The 15,938-nt window shown below is 39.6% G+C and overlaps 1 protein-coding gene across 1 annotated transcript; it reads left to right on the top strand.

Moving 5' to 3' along the window:
• Positions 1–1,350: 1,350 nt before the first annotated feature.
• On the top strand, positions 1,351–15,014 carry HAS2 (hyaluronan synthase 2; the record flags this gene model as incomplete). Its single annotated transcript, XM_080646458.1, has 3 exons — positions 1,351–1,977; positions 12,063–12,164; positions 14,085–15,014. The coding sequence occupies 3 exons, from the start codon at positions 1,351–1,353 to the stop codon at positions 15,012–15,014; spliced, it is 1,659 nt and encodes a 552-aa protein (XP_080502584.1).
• Positions 15,015–15,938: the final 924 nt, after the last annotated feature.

Below are 15,938 nucleotides of genomic sequence, written 5' to 3'. Positions count from 1 at the left end.
TGCTCTAACAAATTCATCAAACCCAAGGAGAGGGGGGTCTTAAGAACCTATGATAAGTAATCAGAAAGGTAACAATCTGAGCTTGGGACTGGGATCAGAAGGTTGTGGGATGGAGGGCAGATAGTGTGAGAATTAAGTTAAATTGTAGGACACCCAACAGGTGACCAGAGTATTGTTTATTGGATATGTGGGCAACCTCCTCCCCCACACACATTGAAATTGGGTCCAGAAACCCAACAAGAGAAAATAAATAAAAAGGTCTACCAGGTACCTCTTCTATGCTCAAGCTTGAAGATGCTTTGGAAAACACAGAAATATGGTCCTCCTATATTCTAGTTGTTCCAGCCTTAACCAGGAGAAACAAACTGTAGGGGGGAGTACAAAATTGACTATTAAGAGCTGAAATGTGTTTCAGGTCTAATGTGTTATAGCTTTTAAAGAGAATCTGAAAGTTACCTGTTGAAATTAAGCATGATGCTATTTTTTTAATTGATGATTTATTTCTACAAACATTTATTGTTTACTTACCAGTAAGGTTCCTGATCCACATCTGGTGTTAGTGATGATGGGAGGAGGAGGAGACAGCCATCTGAAAAACAGAATGCAATGCAGAATTACAGGGGCTTTGATAGATGTCTGTGCAGGACACCTAGGCATGACACATTTTTAATGTCAATGGAGACTTTGGAAATAATTGAGTCTAAACTCCCTCATTTAACAGATTAAAAAAACTGAGGCCCAGAGAGGTAAAGTGACCCTCTAAAGGCTACACAGCTAGTTGATGAAAGAGCCAGTACTAGAATCCAGGTAGGATACTTGATCTCCAACCTCAGCTGGGTGCATGGAAAGGGTGAGAGCTGAGGGATTTGCACTGGAGATAGGATGAAATGCCATGAGCAATTTAGCAAAATCTCTTCTGGATTTGTTGCTGGTCAGTATGGGGGATGAGGAGAAAACATGGTGTAGGAAGAAAGATGACTGGCTCACTAGGAAATTTAGGTTTCACACCTAGCTATGACCACATACATAGAGTGTTACCTTAGATAAATGATCTAACACATGAAAAATAATGCTTCCATGTATTTGTTTAACACATTGTGGTTTTCAATAATGACATGTGCCATCATGTCATCTGCTTCTTGAAACAGCCCTCTGAGGTGTCATTCATAGAAGGACATCCTTATTTTCCCATTCTGCAGATGAGCAAACTGAGGTGCAGAAAGTCACACAGCTAGTTAGTGAGAAACTCGAGGTTAGAACTCCTGAATGCTCCTCGTCTAATGATAACCATGTATACAACAGGTGTGGGACAAGAGTCATTAACCAAGAGTATCTTTGATTATATTACAGATGCATTGTGAGAGGTTTCTATGTATCCTGAGAATAATTGGAACCACACTTTTTGGAGTCTCTCTCCTCCTTGGAATCACAGCTGCTTATATTGTTGGCTACCAGTTTATCCAAACAGATAATTACTACTTCTCTTTTGGACTGTATGGTGCCTTTTTAGCATCACACCTCATCATCCAAAGCCTGTTTGCCTTTTTGGAGCACCGAAAAATGAAAAAATCCTTAGAAACCCCCATCAAATTGAACAAAACTGTTGCTCTTTGCATCGCCGCGTATCAAGAAGATCCAGACTACTTACGGAAATGTTTGCAATCTGTGAAAAGGCTCACCTACCCTGGGATTAAAGTGGTCATGGTCATAGATGGGAACTCAGAAGATGACCTCTACATGATGGACATCTTCAGTGAAGTCATGGGCAGGGACAGGTCAGCCACTTATATTTGGAAGAACAACTTTCACGAGAAGGGTCCTGGTGAGACGGAGGAGTCCCATAAAGAAAGCTCCCAACATGTCACCCAGTTGGTCTTGTCCAACAAAAGTATTTGCATCATGCAAAAATGGGGTGGAAAAAGAGAAGTCATGTACACGGCCTTCAGAGCACTGGGACGAAGCGTGGATTATGTGCAGGTAGGTTTCCGAATTCCTGCCAGGGCAAACATACATCCAAATAAAGCAGCTTTTGTATCTCTCCAGTCATATGCTTATAGCCCATCCTTGTCACTTCTGAACACAGTGCCCCTTTCAGTGCATTTGAAAACAGCAAGACTGTTGAAAGCACATTTTGAAAGAGGCGGGGAAAAGCCTTGTAAAACTGTTAAGACTATCTATGAAAATGCTTAACTTGTGCAATGCTGTTGGTTGGAAATCAAGGTTATTTTGAACAGGAGACCCTTCCTACTTTCTCTCCCCTTCCCTTCTCTGCTCCCCTTGGTTCTGCCAAGTCAAATCCAACGTCATTTTCCACACTCTTAAAATTCCCAGCCTTGTAAGAAAATAGTGTCTGCCGAGCAGAGGGTCTTGAGAAAAAAAAAAAAAAAATCTGCAGACCCAAAGGAAGGCTATAAAACGGTGTTCACAGAGACCTGGCAAAATGAGGGTGATGAGAACGATTTTGATTGAAAAGGGTAGCGAATTCAAAACAGAGAGAGAAAGAAAAGAAATATGAAACAGGGAGAAAAAGGAAAAACCTTCCCAGAGCAAAACTAAAGTAATGTTTATTTCACTCCCCAAACAGCATTACCTCACTCACTGCAACTTGACCTTTGAAAGCATTTGTGATGGTGTTTGCTCACACGAAAATTAGATGGGCTGTGTCTCGTTAATTTCCTGACTGCTCACTTGTAGGGTTTCTCCTCTCCTAGTTCTTACTGAAGCTTTTTTTCTTTAGGATGCTCATAGATTTTGGCCATGATGAGATGAGAAGAAAGACATGTCTCAGGTTTAAGAAATCTTCCTTTTCTCTTAAGAGTACCATCCTAGGTGTTAGAAGACCCCATATACCGTGTGGCCTTTATTGCCACAAAGTCATGCCTAGTGGTTCTGTCTGTAAAATAGCATGGGAAAGGACACTGGCTTTAAATTAGTATGTGTGTGTTTTTAATTTTTATTTATTTTTATTCCTTTTCCTGTTCTGCCTGAGCACTTTGAGTACATTTCTCTGATCACAGCCTCTTGTTTTTGTTGTTTTCCCCCCCCAGATTTAAAATTGATTTTGAGAGAATGATTTGTTGTTCCACTTATTGGTTGATTCTTATATGTGCCCTTACCGGGGATGGAATCCAAAATCTTGGCATATAGGAACAATGCTCTAACCAACTGAGCTACCCTGCCAAGGCTTAGGGCACTGGCTTTAGAGTCAGTTGACTGAGGTTTGAATCCACATATTTCTACCTGGATGACTTGAGCAGGGCCATTTCCCTGAGCCTCAGTTTTCTGGATAGAAGAAACCAATCTTACAAGGGTTTTGAGGTAATGATTTCAAAAAATATGACAAAAGTAGCAAAAGTTGTTAATGATGGTGTTAATATTATTACAAGTTTCCTATCATTATTATTATTATTATTATTATACTAGACACCCAGTGCAAGAATTTGTGCACAGGTGGGATCCCTCGGCCTGGCCAGTGACCTGGGCTGGCCAGCTGGCGGGGAGGGACTGTGGGAGGTTTGCCGGCCCTGGGAGGTTGGCTGTGGGAGCGCACTGACCAGCAGGGGGCAGCTCCTGCATTGAGCGTCTGCCCCCTGGTGGTCAGTGCGCACCATAGCAACCTGTCAACCGGTCACCTGGTTGCTTAGGCTTTTATATATATATATATATATATATAATCATGTTATTCTTAAAAATTATAATACATGTTAATTGCTACAACTGTTAATTTGGGTTAATATCTGAAGAGTTTGGGGGCATTTCTTCAGTTGATACCAATCTGCATATTGATCTCTTTTAAGGAGATGATAGAGTTTCATCCCTAAGTTTCTCCTAATTTCTAGAACTTTCACAATTAAAGTAGTTTCAGCTAACTCAGGACATTTTATACCTACTTCTGCAACTTCAGGCCTAGATGAGGGATGAAGTGACCCATTTAAAGGAAGGGATGACTAGAGAACTTGCATAGGACTGAAAAATGATGCCCTGGGCGTAAAATAAGAAAACATCTGTTGATATTTTGCTTTTAATTATAGTTAAAACAATCACTTGTCATTTCTAATCAAGACATGATTTTGTGGGTTTTCTTCCTTCTTACAAACCTGCTCCTCCCAAATCCCCTTTCCCATCATTTTTGTTTTGAATTTTGTTTGTATCCGTGACAACCTGACATTGTGCCTGTCCAGGAAAAAATAATACACAATATGAAATGTTGGAGTAGGCTTGCTGCTAGAGTCCTAATCAGCCTGGAGACCTTTCCTTCCTTCAGGCTGAAGCCTCAGGAGAGATTGACCCAGCAACAGCTGGTAACTGGGAGCTGAATCCTCCTGGGATTCTTGGTCCATTTCAAGTGCTCAAAGAAGTGTAAAACACACACACACACACCACACCTTGTGGCATTCTGAAACCAGGTAGTTCCATCCTGCCATCCCTCATCAATCAAATTCCCCAATATTTAACCAGGTATGTCCTATAACAACGGGAATTTCATAAGGTTCAAACTAACATACTATCAATCTAACATTCTGACTGAACCAGGGTCTGAGAGTAACAGAGGAGAAGCCACAGAAAGACAAAGGAGAAAGAGGGAGGAGGATGTTGGCTACTAAGCATTACAAGTGACTAACCCCCAAACTTGGAGTTCAGGTTTATTAGGGAAGGAAGGAAGCAAGCAAGGTTCAGGTGCTTATACATAAGAGAAAATGAGGGCTGGGGACGAAATTGACCATCTGTTCACTATCCTTGCTAACCTGGCTGGAGAACACTGCTTCACTGTGCAGACATGACCAAAATGGTTAATTTCCAGTTGCAGCTGGGTCTTTGGCACTGGTCAGCACTCTTCACTTGATCTTGAATAGATAGATGTCTTTCTTATTGCTCTCATGACCTATTATTGCATACCTTCATTACTCTTCCAGCTCCCTACCCAAACTTCTCCCTGCTTAACTACTAACAGATGACCTTGCCTCCTACTTACAGGTTCAAGGGTATCTAACCTCACCTCCTATCTCCAGGTTAACCTTCTACTCCTGAGCTCTCCGGGTCATCTCCCTCTGGTCTCCTCCAGAAAAGGATTTATTTATATCAACTAGAGGCCTAATGCATGAAATTCGTGCACTGGGAAGGGGGGGGGGTCCCCTCAGCCCAGCCTGCATCCTCTCCAATCCAGGATCCCTTTCACAATCCTGGACTGCTGGCTCCTAATCGCTCACCTGCCTGCTGGCCTGGTCACCCCTAACTGCCCCCCACCCCGCTGGCCTGGTTGCCCCCAACTGCCCCCCTGCCAGCCTAGTCACCCCTCACTGCCCCCCCTGCCAGCCTGGTCACCCCCAACTGCACCCCCCCCCCCACCAGCCTTGTCGCCCCTAACTGCCCCCCCCCCCCCCCCCCGCCGGCCTGGTCGCCCCCAACTGCCCCCCCCTGCTGGCCTGGTTGGCCCACGCAGCCTGCTTGTTCAGTTGTTTGGTTATCCCTCACTAACCCCCCTGCTGGCCTGGTTGCCCCATGCAGCCTGCTTGTTCAGTCATTTGGTCATCCCTCACTAACCCCTCTGCTGGCCTGGTCGTAGGCAGCCATCTTGTGAGGGCGTGATGGTCAATTTGCATATTACCTCTTTATTATATAGGATTACCACCTCTCCATTCCTCTTAGTGTTTATCTCTACTTCTCTTTCTGACTACTGTCTCAGCCTTAAAGCCACTCAAATAATTAATGCCGACATGGAATATGGAGGAAAGCTTTAGTCTAGGACAGGGGTGGGCAAACTTTTTGACTCGAGGGCCACAATGGATTCTTAAGCTGGACCGGAGGGCCAGAACAAAAGCATGGATGGAGTGTTTGTGTGAACTAATATAAACTCAAAGTAAAGGAGCAGAGGGGAGAGCAAGAGAACTGGATAGAACAGCCGGATCCGGCCCGCGGGCCGTAGTTTGCCCAAGGCTGGTCTAGGAGAAAGCCAGTGTGGTAGCAAATTCATCTAAGATGCTAGTGGCTGCTTTCAGAGACGGAGAAAAACAGAAGAAGACAAATAATAAAATAAGAAGAGAAGATGAAAGAAATGAGAAAGAGAATGAGGAAGGTCTTCATTTTTGAATCCAGGATTATTTCTGGGGAAACTTTCAAAATAGGACAAAGAAACACATGTATAAAAACTATAGAAAAGCACAATGAGCAAAATTAAAATCATCAGTAACAAATATATGACCCATAGATTATAAATTTAGTACTTTTTGGTGTATAACTTTCTGTTTTTCCCTTACTTTAAAAAACAATTTTGGGATTATATTTACTTTTTTGTTCTTTTTAATATTCAATACCAGAAGACTTTAATAGTTAGATTATATAATTGCTATATTCATTCCTATCTCTTATCACCAAACATAGATAAGTGCCAACATAAGTGGCCACCAGTCTGTGCAACAAAGGAAAAAACAATATTCCCCAATGTGTGCATTAGGGATTTAGCAGGTAGAGAATATACAATAAGCATGGACATTCTCTAAAAGGAAGAATATAAGAGGCAATTTTATTTGGACTGTTGACCTTTATTTAATTTGGCAGTACCCTAGATATCCAAGATCCTTTGAGCAGGAGAAGACTAAATCATTCATAAGAGTTGACCCTCGTTATTCATGGGTTCTTCATTTGTAAATTATGCCACTCACTAAAACATATTTGTGACCTCACATTAATGTTTGCAAGTACTTTTGTGATCATTTGCAGGCATGTGGAGTGGCAAAAATTTCACTCTAACAAGACCATGCTTTGCCTTCTTGTTCTAGCTTTTATACTGTAAACAAGTAACTTCCTTACAGTCTAGGTAATATTTTAGTTTTCACATTCTTGTGCTTTTTTTCCTTTGGTGATGTAGCTGTTTTAAATGGCCCCAAGCGTAGTCCTGAAGGGCTCTCTAGTGTGCATAAGAGCAAGAGGCTGCAATTGCTTTATGGAGAAAATATGTTTGTTAGGAGAACTTTGTTTAGACTTAATAGGGCTATTGGCCTTGAAGTCAATGTTAATGACTCATATAGTGTCTTTAAACATAAATAAAACAAGGTTAGATAATGATCAGTAGACAAAAATGTTGTGACCAGAGGCTTGGAGGAAGCTAACCCTATATTCCTGCTAGAAGCAATTTTTCGGTATTTGCTACTTCATTGTTCTCAGAAACTGTAGAACAGTAACTACCATGAGTAATGAGCATCCACTGTATGCAATATGATTGGTTCCTATTCTGACTAGGAAGTCTCAGCAACCAAAATATTCTGAGGGCTGATGTTGAGAGAGTTATATGTCTCCTTGTATCCTTCATTTTAGAGGATTTAGGTTAATAGCACACTGAACTAGAAATGGGGACATGTGAATTCTAGATGCATCTCTGTTGCTTACTTGCTATGGGCCTCAGTTTTTAAAAGAGTGAAACTTCCCTGACAGGTGTGGCTTAGTTGATTGGGCTTCATTCCGTGTACCAAAAGGTTGCTGGTTTGATTTCCCATCAGGGCATGGTCAGGCCACATGCTCCAGTTGCGGGCTCCATCTCTGCTAGGGGGCGTGCAGGAGGCAGCTGATCAATGTTTTGCTCTCACTTCGATGTTTCTCTCCCTCTTCCTTCCTCCCTCTTTCTAAAAATCAATTAAAAAATATATTTTTTAAAAGTGATACATAGAGACTAGGCATTTTTGACTCGGGTCTTAGAATTTAAAAAGCATTTGGTAGACTAAGTGATTTCTAGAGGAAATTTTTATTTAAATTACAGTGAGGTAGATTTTAAGTTTCAGATCACTGAGACAAGTTGCAATGGACTTAGAGTCTAATAACTTGTAGATGATTATTATAGTTAGTTCTAGACACAAAAGATTCTCGATATGTAATTAATTCCCATGTTCCTGATAGATTTTCTCTATAGGTCCATCTATTTGTGGTAAGGAGTGTCATGATTCTTTAGGTATGCATTTACTTAGGAAGTATAAACATGTAAAGATTATTACTTAAATGCTAATGGCATACTTCTCTACAGTCTTTTGTAATTTACAAAGTACTTTTTTAAAAATATATTTTATTGATTTTTTTAGAGAGGAAGGGAGAGGGATATAGAATTAGGAACATCGAGAGAGAAACATCGATCAGCTACCTCCTGCACGCCCCCCACTGGGGATGTGCCCGCAACCAAGGTACATGCCCTTGACTGGAATCGAACCCGGGACCCTTCAGTCTGCAGGCCGATGCTCTATCCACTGAGCCAAACCGGTTAGGGCTACAAAGTACTTTATAGGCTATCTCACCTGGTATCTCAATGATGGTAAATGGCTTGTTCATGGTGATAGAGGTAGTCAGACACAGACTTAGGTTGAGGCTTCTTGATTCTGAGGGCATTTGTTGTTAAAATAAGCAAATCTTGGCGAATGAAAAAAATCTAATTATGTTTTACATTTTTTACACAATTACCGTTATTTATAACATGGAGTTGGAGGCAACCTTTTAAAAATCTACTAGAATTAAAATTAGGACTTAGAACATATTTAATCTCAACTTTTCATTATTATTATTTTTTATTTTGGGAAAGAGAACCCTTCTGCTGCAACCAATTATTTTCGTCCCAAGGCAAAGTTTGCTTGTAAAGGCCTGATAGTAAATATTAAGCTTTGTAGGCATGTGGTCTTTGTTGCAACTATTCAGCTCTGCTGTTTTAGTGTGAGAGCAGCCATAGATAATATAAAAGTGAATGAGTGTGCCTGGGTTCCAACACAACTTTATTTATGGACATAGAAATTTGAGTTTCCCTGTGTTACAAGATATTCCTTTTTTAAAATTCTTTCAACTGTTCTAGATAGGAAAGAGGAAGGTTTACCTCTTGGCTAGGATAGTGAAGGAAGAAGAAAGATGGTCTCATGCACTTTAGTTGATGTTTTGTGGTTAAAAATGAGGTGGCTAGAATCTCCCAATAATGTCTTCTTTGTCTTGACATTTTCCACTAATTTTAGTCAAAATTTGGTGACTTTGCTCCACTTTCGTATCTCCTAGTGGGAAATCTTATGACTAGTGACCATGTGGTGGAAGCAAATCACAGTGACACATTCAGTGTGGACAGAAAGATGTTGTGATTTGTGCTCTCACAGTTTCAGGTGTACATATCATGTCCAGTAGTGTCTCTCCAGGTGAGGTTAAACTCTGTGAACTGGTGGGTATCCTCCCCCACAGCTTCTGGCCTAGAGTTAAATAGGCAACTAACATTCATGACGTTACATACCTTTTGTTAATCAGTGAGGGGACAACTGGAAATCCTGTTCTTGCTATTACTAATCATACTCTTTACACACTAAAAATAATAATAGTAGGTCCATGAACATACATGCTTTTACTGACTTCATAGCTGGTGGCATTCTATTGGCATTCAATCACCAAATAACATCCAGAAATTGAACTTATTAAGGCTCTTTAACCTACTATAACAAACTCCTTTCCAAGGGATTTCTGAGAGCTTTCCTTTCCAACGCAGTTAAACTCACCAAGCAAACAGTCTCTCTCTGAGAGCTCCTGGCACTTTGCTCTTGGAAACTGGGAGGGGCAGGGCCAATTGAAACACGCAGAACCTCAGAAGTTAGATTCAAGTTTAGTCATTTCAAAGAGGTAGTTGCCTTGGTCTGCTTATGCTTACAAGCAGGCGGAGTTACTTGAACATTAATTCTAGATTGCCCCCTTCCTGTTGTTTTTAGTCTTATTTTAGCTTTCTGGTTTTACCTTTTCCAGCTTGAGTCAATAGAGGTGGGTGTGGCCCTAAACTCTCAGGATGCTGGATTCTAAAGGTGGACTGGACTTCTGCCTTCGCTTTCTCTACCCTCCCTACAGGCCTGCCCGCCTCCTAGCCAGTACAAACCAATGAGAGACAAGGCATGGCAGAGGCAAAGCATTGCCTTGGAGGAGTTTGTTTAGGTTTCTGAGGCTTGGGCTGAATGAATGCAAATCCAAGTATTAGTAAAATAATATTTTCTGCAATGAAAAATTAATGCTTAACTGTTTTCCTAAATCCTCCCCATCCCCTAAACTAAAGTAAATGAGACCATCCTGGACCAAAGTAGAATGTAATAATGAATGAATGTTTTTTATTAGAAAATGGGTTCTTCTAAATATTAAGTAAAATTTAAAAAATTCAGAAGTTAACCCTAAAATTGCTATACTTAGCCGAGTCCAGTGAGGTGATCAGTTAACCTTAGTTCACTTTTTAGAAATAGATAACCTCATATACTCCCTTTAACCATAACTTCCAATAATGCATTTAAATTGGTGTATTCACCAACATTCTTTCTTAATACTAAATTTACTTTCAGAAAAAAAGTAGCTATTAGTAAAATTGACACATTTTTTTAAAAATGTTGAGATTTCTACATTTTGTTGTTTGAAAAACCAAATCTCTACTTTTTTTATGAAGTAGTTTGGAGAACTGTAAAGTTATATACTGGTGATATGAATAAGTTAATCTTGATTAAATCCATTCAGAATAGTCAGACTTGATGGCAAAATAATGGGAATTACGGATAACACCCCCATCTCTGCCAATCATGTCATTTATTGTTTGATTGGGGGTATGAAACTGGTTCATTTCATCACATGTCCATTCTGATCACTCGCTATCTACTAAGACCCTACTGCATTCCCCAGAAGAGAACACAGCATTTATTAGCTTCATTCAGGAGTAGAGAGGTGGCAGTACTTTTCCTACTTCGGATTTTCTTTGATCCTGTGGAAGAAGCTCCATCCACAGATATGATTCATCTGTGAGAAAAGGTAGTAGCCTTTCCCAGCTGTCTCACTCCTTCCTCTCTAAGAGAGAAGTGACTTCATCTGATAGAGTATGGAAGGAGGAAGGGTTAGCCCAACTTCTCCTTCTTTCTTTTTCCTGGAAGTGGGCTAAAGGCAGACTGGACTTCTGCCTTTGCTTTCTCTACCCTCCCTACAGGCCTGCCTGCCTCCTAGCCAATACAAACCAATGATAGACAAGGCATGGCAGAAGCATCTGCCATACCTTTAAAAGGAGCATGCACTGTGTCTGCAGGAGGAGGCTGGCTCCCTTCAATGCTATTGACTATATAGGTAATACTTCTTATACTGGGGAACATCGTTATGAATCCTGCTCTTCCACAGACATAAGGCCTATTCTCTATGTCAGCTTTATGGGTATACAGGTGATATTTTGGTTTCTCATCTCCCTTATTCTTTTTTTTTATTTTATTTTCCAATTGGTTCAGAAATCAGAGTGCAGAAAAAGTACTGTTTATGACTCTGTCCACTTGGGCCTCCTGTGGAAATTTCTGTCAGGGGTCTACAGGCATATATTTAATCCAAATAATCTTCTTGAAGTGAAGTCATAGTGGTTTGGTTTCAGAATTCTTTTTTTTGTAAATCCACATAAGATAATTCACATCTGCTTTTATACATAAAGGTCTAGATGAATACTTGAGTACTTTAGAATATAAAAGGTGGTCTGAATATCTTGCTAGTTCCCTTTCTAATGCAATGTCATCTGTGAAGCCCAAGTCATGGACATCTTGCTTCAGAATATGCACCGGCTGCAGGAGAATTTTCTGTCTTTTATTCATCATATTAATGGGGGAATAATTGTTAAGTGTGTCTCTTTTAATACTGTCATGGGAGTAATCCTATCATTATTTAAACCTGAGGGACAAGTTGCCTAAAAGCCCTACTTAAGGCATTTGAAAAAGAAAAAGGACATCTAAAGCAATCAACCCAAGATATTTTGCAAGTCCTTGGGATAAGGACTTTTCATGACCAAAATTGGGAACATCCATGGCAAATGGGGACAAGCTGGTTACCCTATAGGATACCTAGCACATCACTTCAGCTGTTCTATCCAGCTATGTTAATAACTTAAATACTGAACTTGATGGAAAACAAGCTCTTTGTATTGGTCATGCTATAACCAACTGTCATCCCTGTGATATTTGTGACCAGAAGGCTGAAGACATAGTTTACAGTATATGCAAAATTTTGGCTGGGTGAATCACTCTTATAATTCTTTATTTTCTTTAACTCATTTTCCTTCTTTTTTGCAGGTTTGTGATTCAGACACCATGCTAGACCCAGCCTCATCTGTGGAGATGGTAAAAGTTTTAGAAGAAGACCCCATGGTTGGAGGTGTTGGGGGAGATGTCCAGGTGTGTAGTATGGCTTTGCTTTTACCTGAGTCAGTCACTTTGGTAGAACTCTGATTCATTGATTCATTGAATATGCATTTACCACACCAAACTCTGTGCCAGGTATTACACATTGGAAGTGTCTTGAACCCAGTTTATTGCCTCTTTGGCTCACTGAAAAAATTTAGGATTTCTTTGATTAGTCCTAGCATATAATCCATGTCTTTAGTGGCTGATAAATTATGGTCTTGAGCCATAACTTAATGTTTTGGTAAAATCTGTTGTTAGAGTTCATTTAGTTGATAATAAACTAAAATGTGGCAAGAGATGGATTCTCTATCATATACCTATGTCTTTAAAAGCTGACCAACTTGTGATTGATCAAAAAATCTAAATTGGAAAGAAAAGAAAAGAGAAACAGCAACTCAAATTTATACTAATAAGAAAGATAAAGGAACAATTGATTAATAAATGGGTTTTCCAATTATTTATTTTTTACTAATTATTCTTTATCTTACATTATTTGCTATCAATGGAGAAATAATTAGTGAAACAGATATTGGAATGGGAAAATGAATATGCAGAAGTATGTGAAGGTTAAAATGAGTTTTTTGCAAATGTGAGATTAGATTTTAGCAAAATGTGAAAAGCACATTGAAATTTTACTTTAAAGTTTAGGTATTATGTTGCTGTATAATCCATGTCATATATTCGTGGTGATAGTGGAGGCAAAGAAAATGCACTACAATGGACAAAAAGTAGCCTGGTGGTAAAAAGGAAGCATGTGAAATCGAGATGAACACAGAACAAAATTGAGACAGGGGAGAATTTAGAAATATTGCCAAGAAAAGCTGATAATTTTGAATAGCCTTTACATAGAGCATTATTTCAGGATTCAAGTTTTGGAGGGAGGCCAAAGCAAACCCTTTTATCACTGGCATTGCAAAATAGTAAGGAAGAGAAGGAAAATTTATAGCCAAGGATTAGATGAGTTGGAAATTAACCAGAACAGGAGGCAATAGAACTTAAAAACCTTCACATCCTAGATGGCAGGAAAGTGTCTGGAAGAAGAATTTAGGACTGAGAACTAAAGCCAAAAAAAAGAAAAGAAAAGAAAAATCTCACTGTTATAATAGAACAAGAACAAAAGGAATAGCAAAAAGAGGACAGAGAGTGAAGTAGAAAATATTTATCATCAGAAAGTCCCAATGCATGCACACAACTTATCAAATTAATCTAGTAATATAGAATCACAGTCATTAAAATATAATTATGTCAAAAAGAGGAAGGAACCCGGCCAGTGTGGCTCAATGGTTATGAGTGTTGCCCCATAAACCAGGAGGTCACAGTTAGTTCGATTCCTGGTCAGGGCACATGCCTGGTTTGCAGGCTCCCTCCCCAGGAGGGGGCATGCAGGAGGCAGCTGATCAATGATTCTCTCCCATCATTGATGCTTTTTTATCTCTCTCTCTCTCTCTCTCCCTTCCTCTCTCTGAATTTTAAAACTCTTACTTTTAAAAAATAGAGGAAAGAAGCCAAAATAAACCTTACTCTATTAAGTAACCTCAGGAAGGTATGGATTTTTTGTTTTGTGTTAATCCTCACCGGAGGATATTTTTCCATTGATTTTCAGAGAGAGTGGAAGGGAAGGACGGAAACAGAGAAGTGGGGGGAGAGAAACATGGATGAGAGACACTTTGGTTTGTTACCTCCCCTAACCAGGGTGGGAGATCAAACCTGTAACCCAGGTACATGCCCTTAACCCTTAACCCTTTGGTGCGCAGATCAACACTTAAACCATTGACCAGCACAGGATGGTACAGATTTTGTTTTTTAAGAGGAATTATACATATATTTTTATTTATTTGAATTTGTTATTGTTGAAAGTAAGTTGGTATTTTTAACTAAGGCTTACCTTTTACTATTTTCTTGCTTTTGCAGATTTTAAACAAGTATGATTCCTGGATCTCCTTCCTCAGCAGTGTGAGATACTGGATGGCTTTTAACATAGAAAGGGCCTGTCAGTCTTATTTTGGGTGTGTCCAGTGCATTAGTGGACCCCTGGGGATGTACAGAAACTCGTTGCTGCATGAATTTGTGGAAGACTGGTACAATCAGGAATTTATGGGCAGCCAGTGCAGCTTTGGTGATGACCGGCATCTGACGAACAGAGTGCTTAGTCTGGGCTATGCAACAAAATACACAGCTCGGTCCAAGTGCCTTACGGAAACACCTGTAGAGTACCTCCGATGGTTAAACCAGCAGACCCGTTGGAGCAAGTCATACTTCCGGGAGTGGCTGTACAATGCCATGTGGTTTCATAAACATCACTTGTGGATGACCTACGAAGCGGTTATCACTGGATTCTTCCCTTTCTTTCTCATTGCCACGGTAATCCAGCTCTTCTACCGGGGTAAAATTTGGAACATCCTCCTCTTCTTGTTAACTGTTCAGTTAGTAGGTCTCATCAAATCATCCTTTGCCAGCTGCCTTAGAGGAAATATCGTCATGGTCTTCATGTCCCTTTACTCAGTGTTGTACATGTCAAGTTTACTTCCCGCCAAGATGTTTGCAATTGCAACGATAAACAAAGCTGGGTGGGGCACATCTGGAAGGAAAACCATTGTTGTTAATTTCATAGGACTCATTCCAGTCTCAGTTTGGTTTACAATCCTCCTGGGTGGTGTGATTTTCACCATTTATAAGGAATCTAAAAAGCCATTCTCAGACTCCAAGCAGACAGTTCTAATTGTTGGAACGTTGCTCTATGTATGCTATTGGGTTATGCTTTTGACTCTGTATGTGGTTCTCATCAATAAGTGTGGCAGGCGGAAGAAGGGACAACAGTATGACATGGTGCTTGATGTATGATCTTACATTGATTGACATTTGCAATCACGCATGAGGACAAACAAAACCTTAGTTCCTGTAAAGACCATACAGTATTGTGGCATCAGAGAATGCCACCACAGGAGACATATCACTGCTGCTGGGACTTGAACAAAGACATTTCTATGGGTTTATTTTGATTCTGCCAAAGTAAAATGATACATCAACAAGAAGAAACTCAGATGTAACCTGTTATTTCTATGAAAATGGGAAGAATTCTTTGTTTATGCACTTTTCCCTTACTGTACATCTGCCTAACAGTGTTTTGCCCTATATACCTCACTAGCCATGCTTTATGTGGGTTATCATGGAAGAAAGGATTTTGGAAACTCAAGGAAAAGTTCTTACAACATATACAACCTAACTTATGGACTGTGTTGATAGCTAATTGTTTTTTAGAAAGGATTTTCTGTTTAACTCTACCAAATGAAATGCCAAAGGAAATTTTTAAGGCCGTTGGCTGTGCTGTATTTTTATATAATTGTACTGTGTTTTAAAATTTTGTATGCCCATTTTTAAAACAAATTTTGCATAGTCTATATTTTACTTCTCTGCCAAAATACACCTGTTCTTCCTTTATAAAAAAAATAAATAAATAAAATAGGTTCTGAAAAAAATTCAAACTTATAAAACCTACCCAAAATGTGAAGCTTGGTTGACGGATGCTGTTCATGATAGAAAGAATAAAATGTTTCTCTCTCTACCTTTTCAAATCGAATAGTTTATTTCTGTGAAAAAGAATTTTAACTTACAATATTTTAACTTTTTAAAACTTCATTTGGAAAAGGCCAATAATACCTGTCACACTTTGGGAGTAAAAATACATACTTATGTGTGAAAGAAAAAGTAAATAAATGAAAATCAAGGCCAAAAGGGTAGAAAAGTGCAATTTTTTTTCGTAAGATT

Source organism: Plecotus auritus, assembly GCF_963455305.1.
Source record: "Plecotus auritus genome assembly, chromosome: 11".
NCBI classification, from domain to species: domain Eukaryota; kingdom Metazoa; phylum Chordata; class Mammalia; order Chiroptera; family Vespertilionidae; genus Plecotus; species Plecotus auritus.
This window is presented reverse-complemented; position numbering and strand designations above follow the sequence as displayed.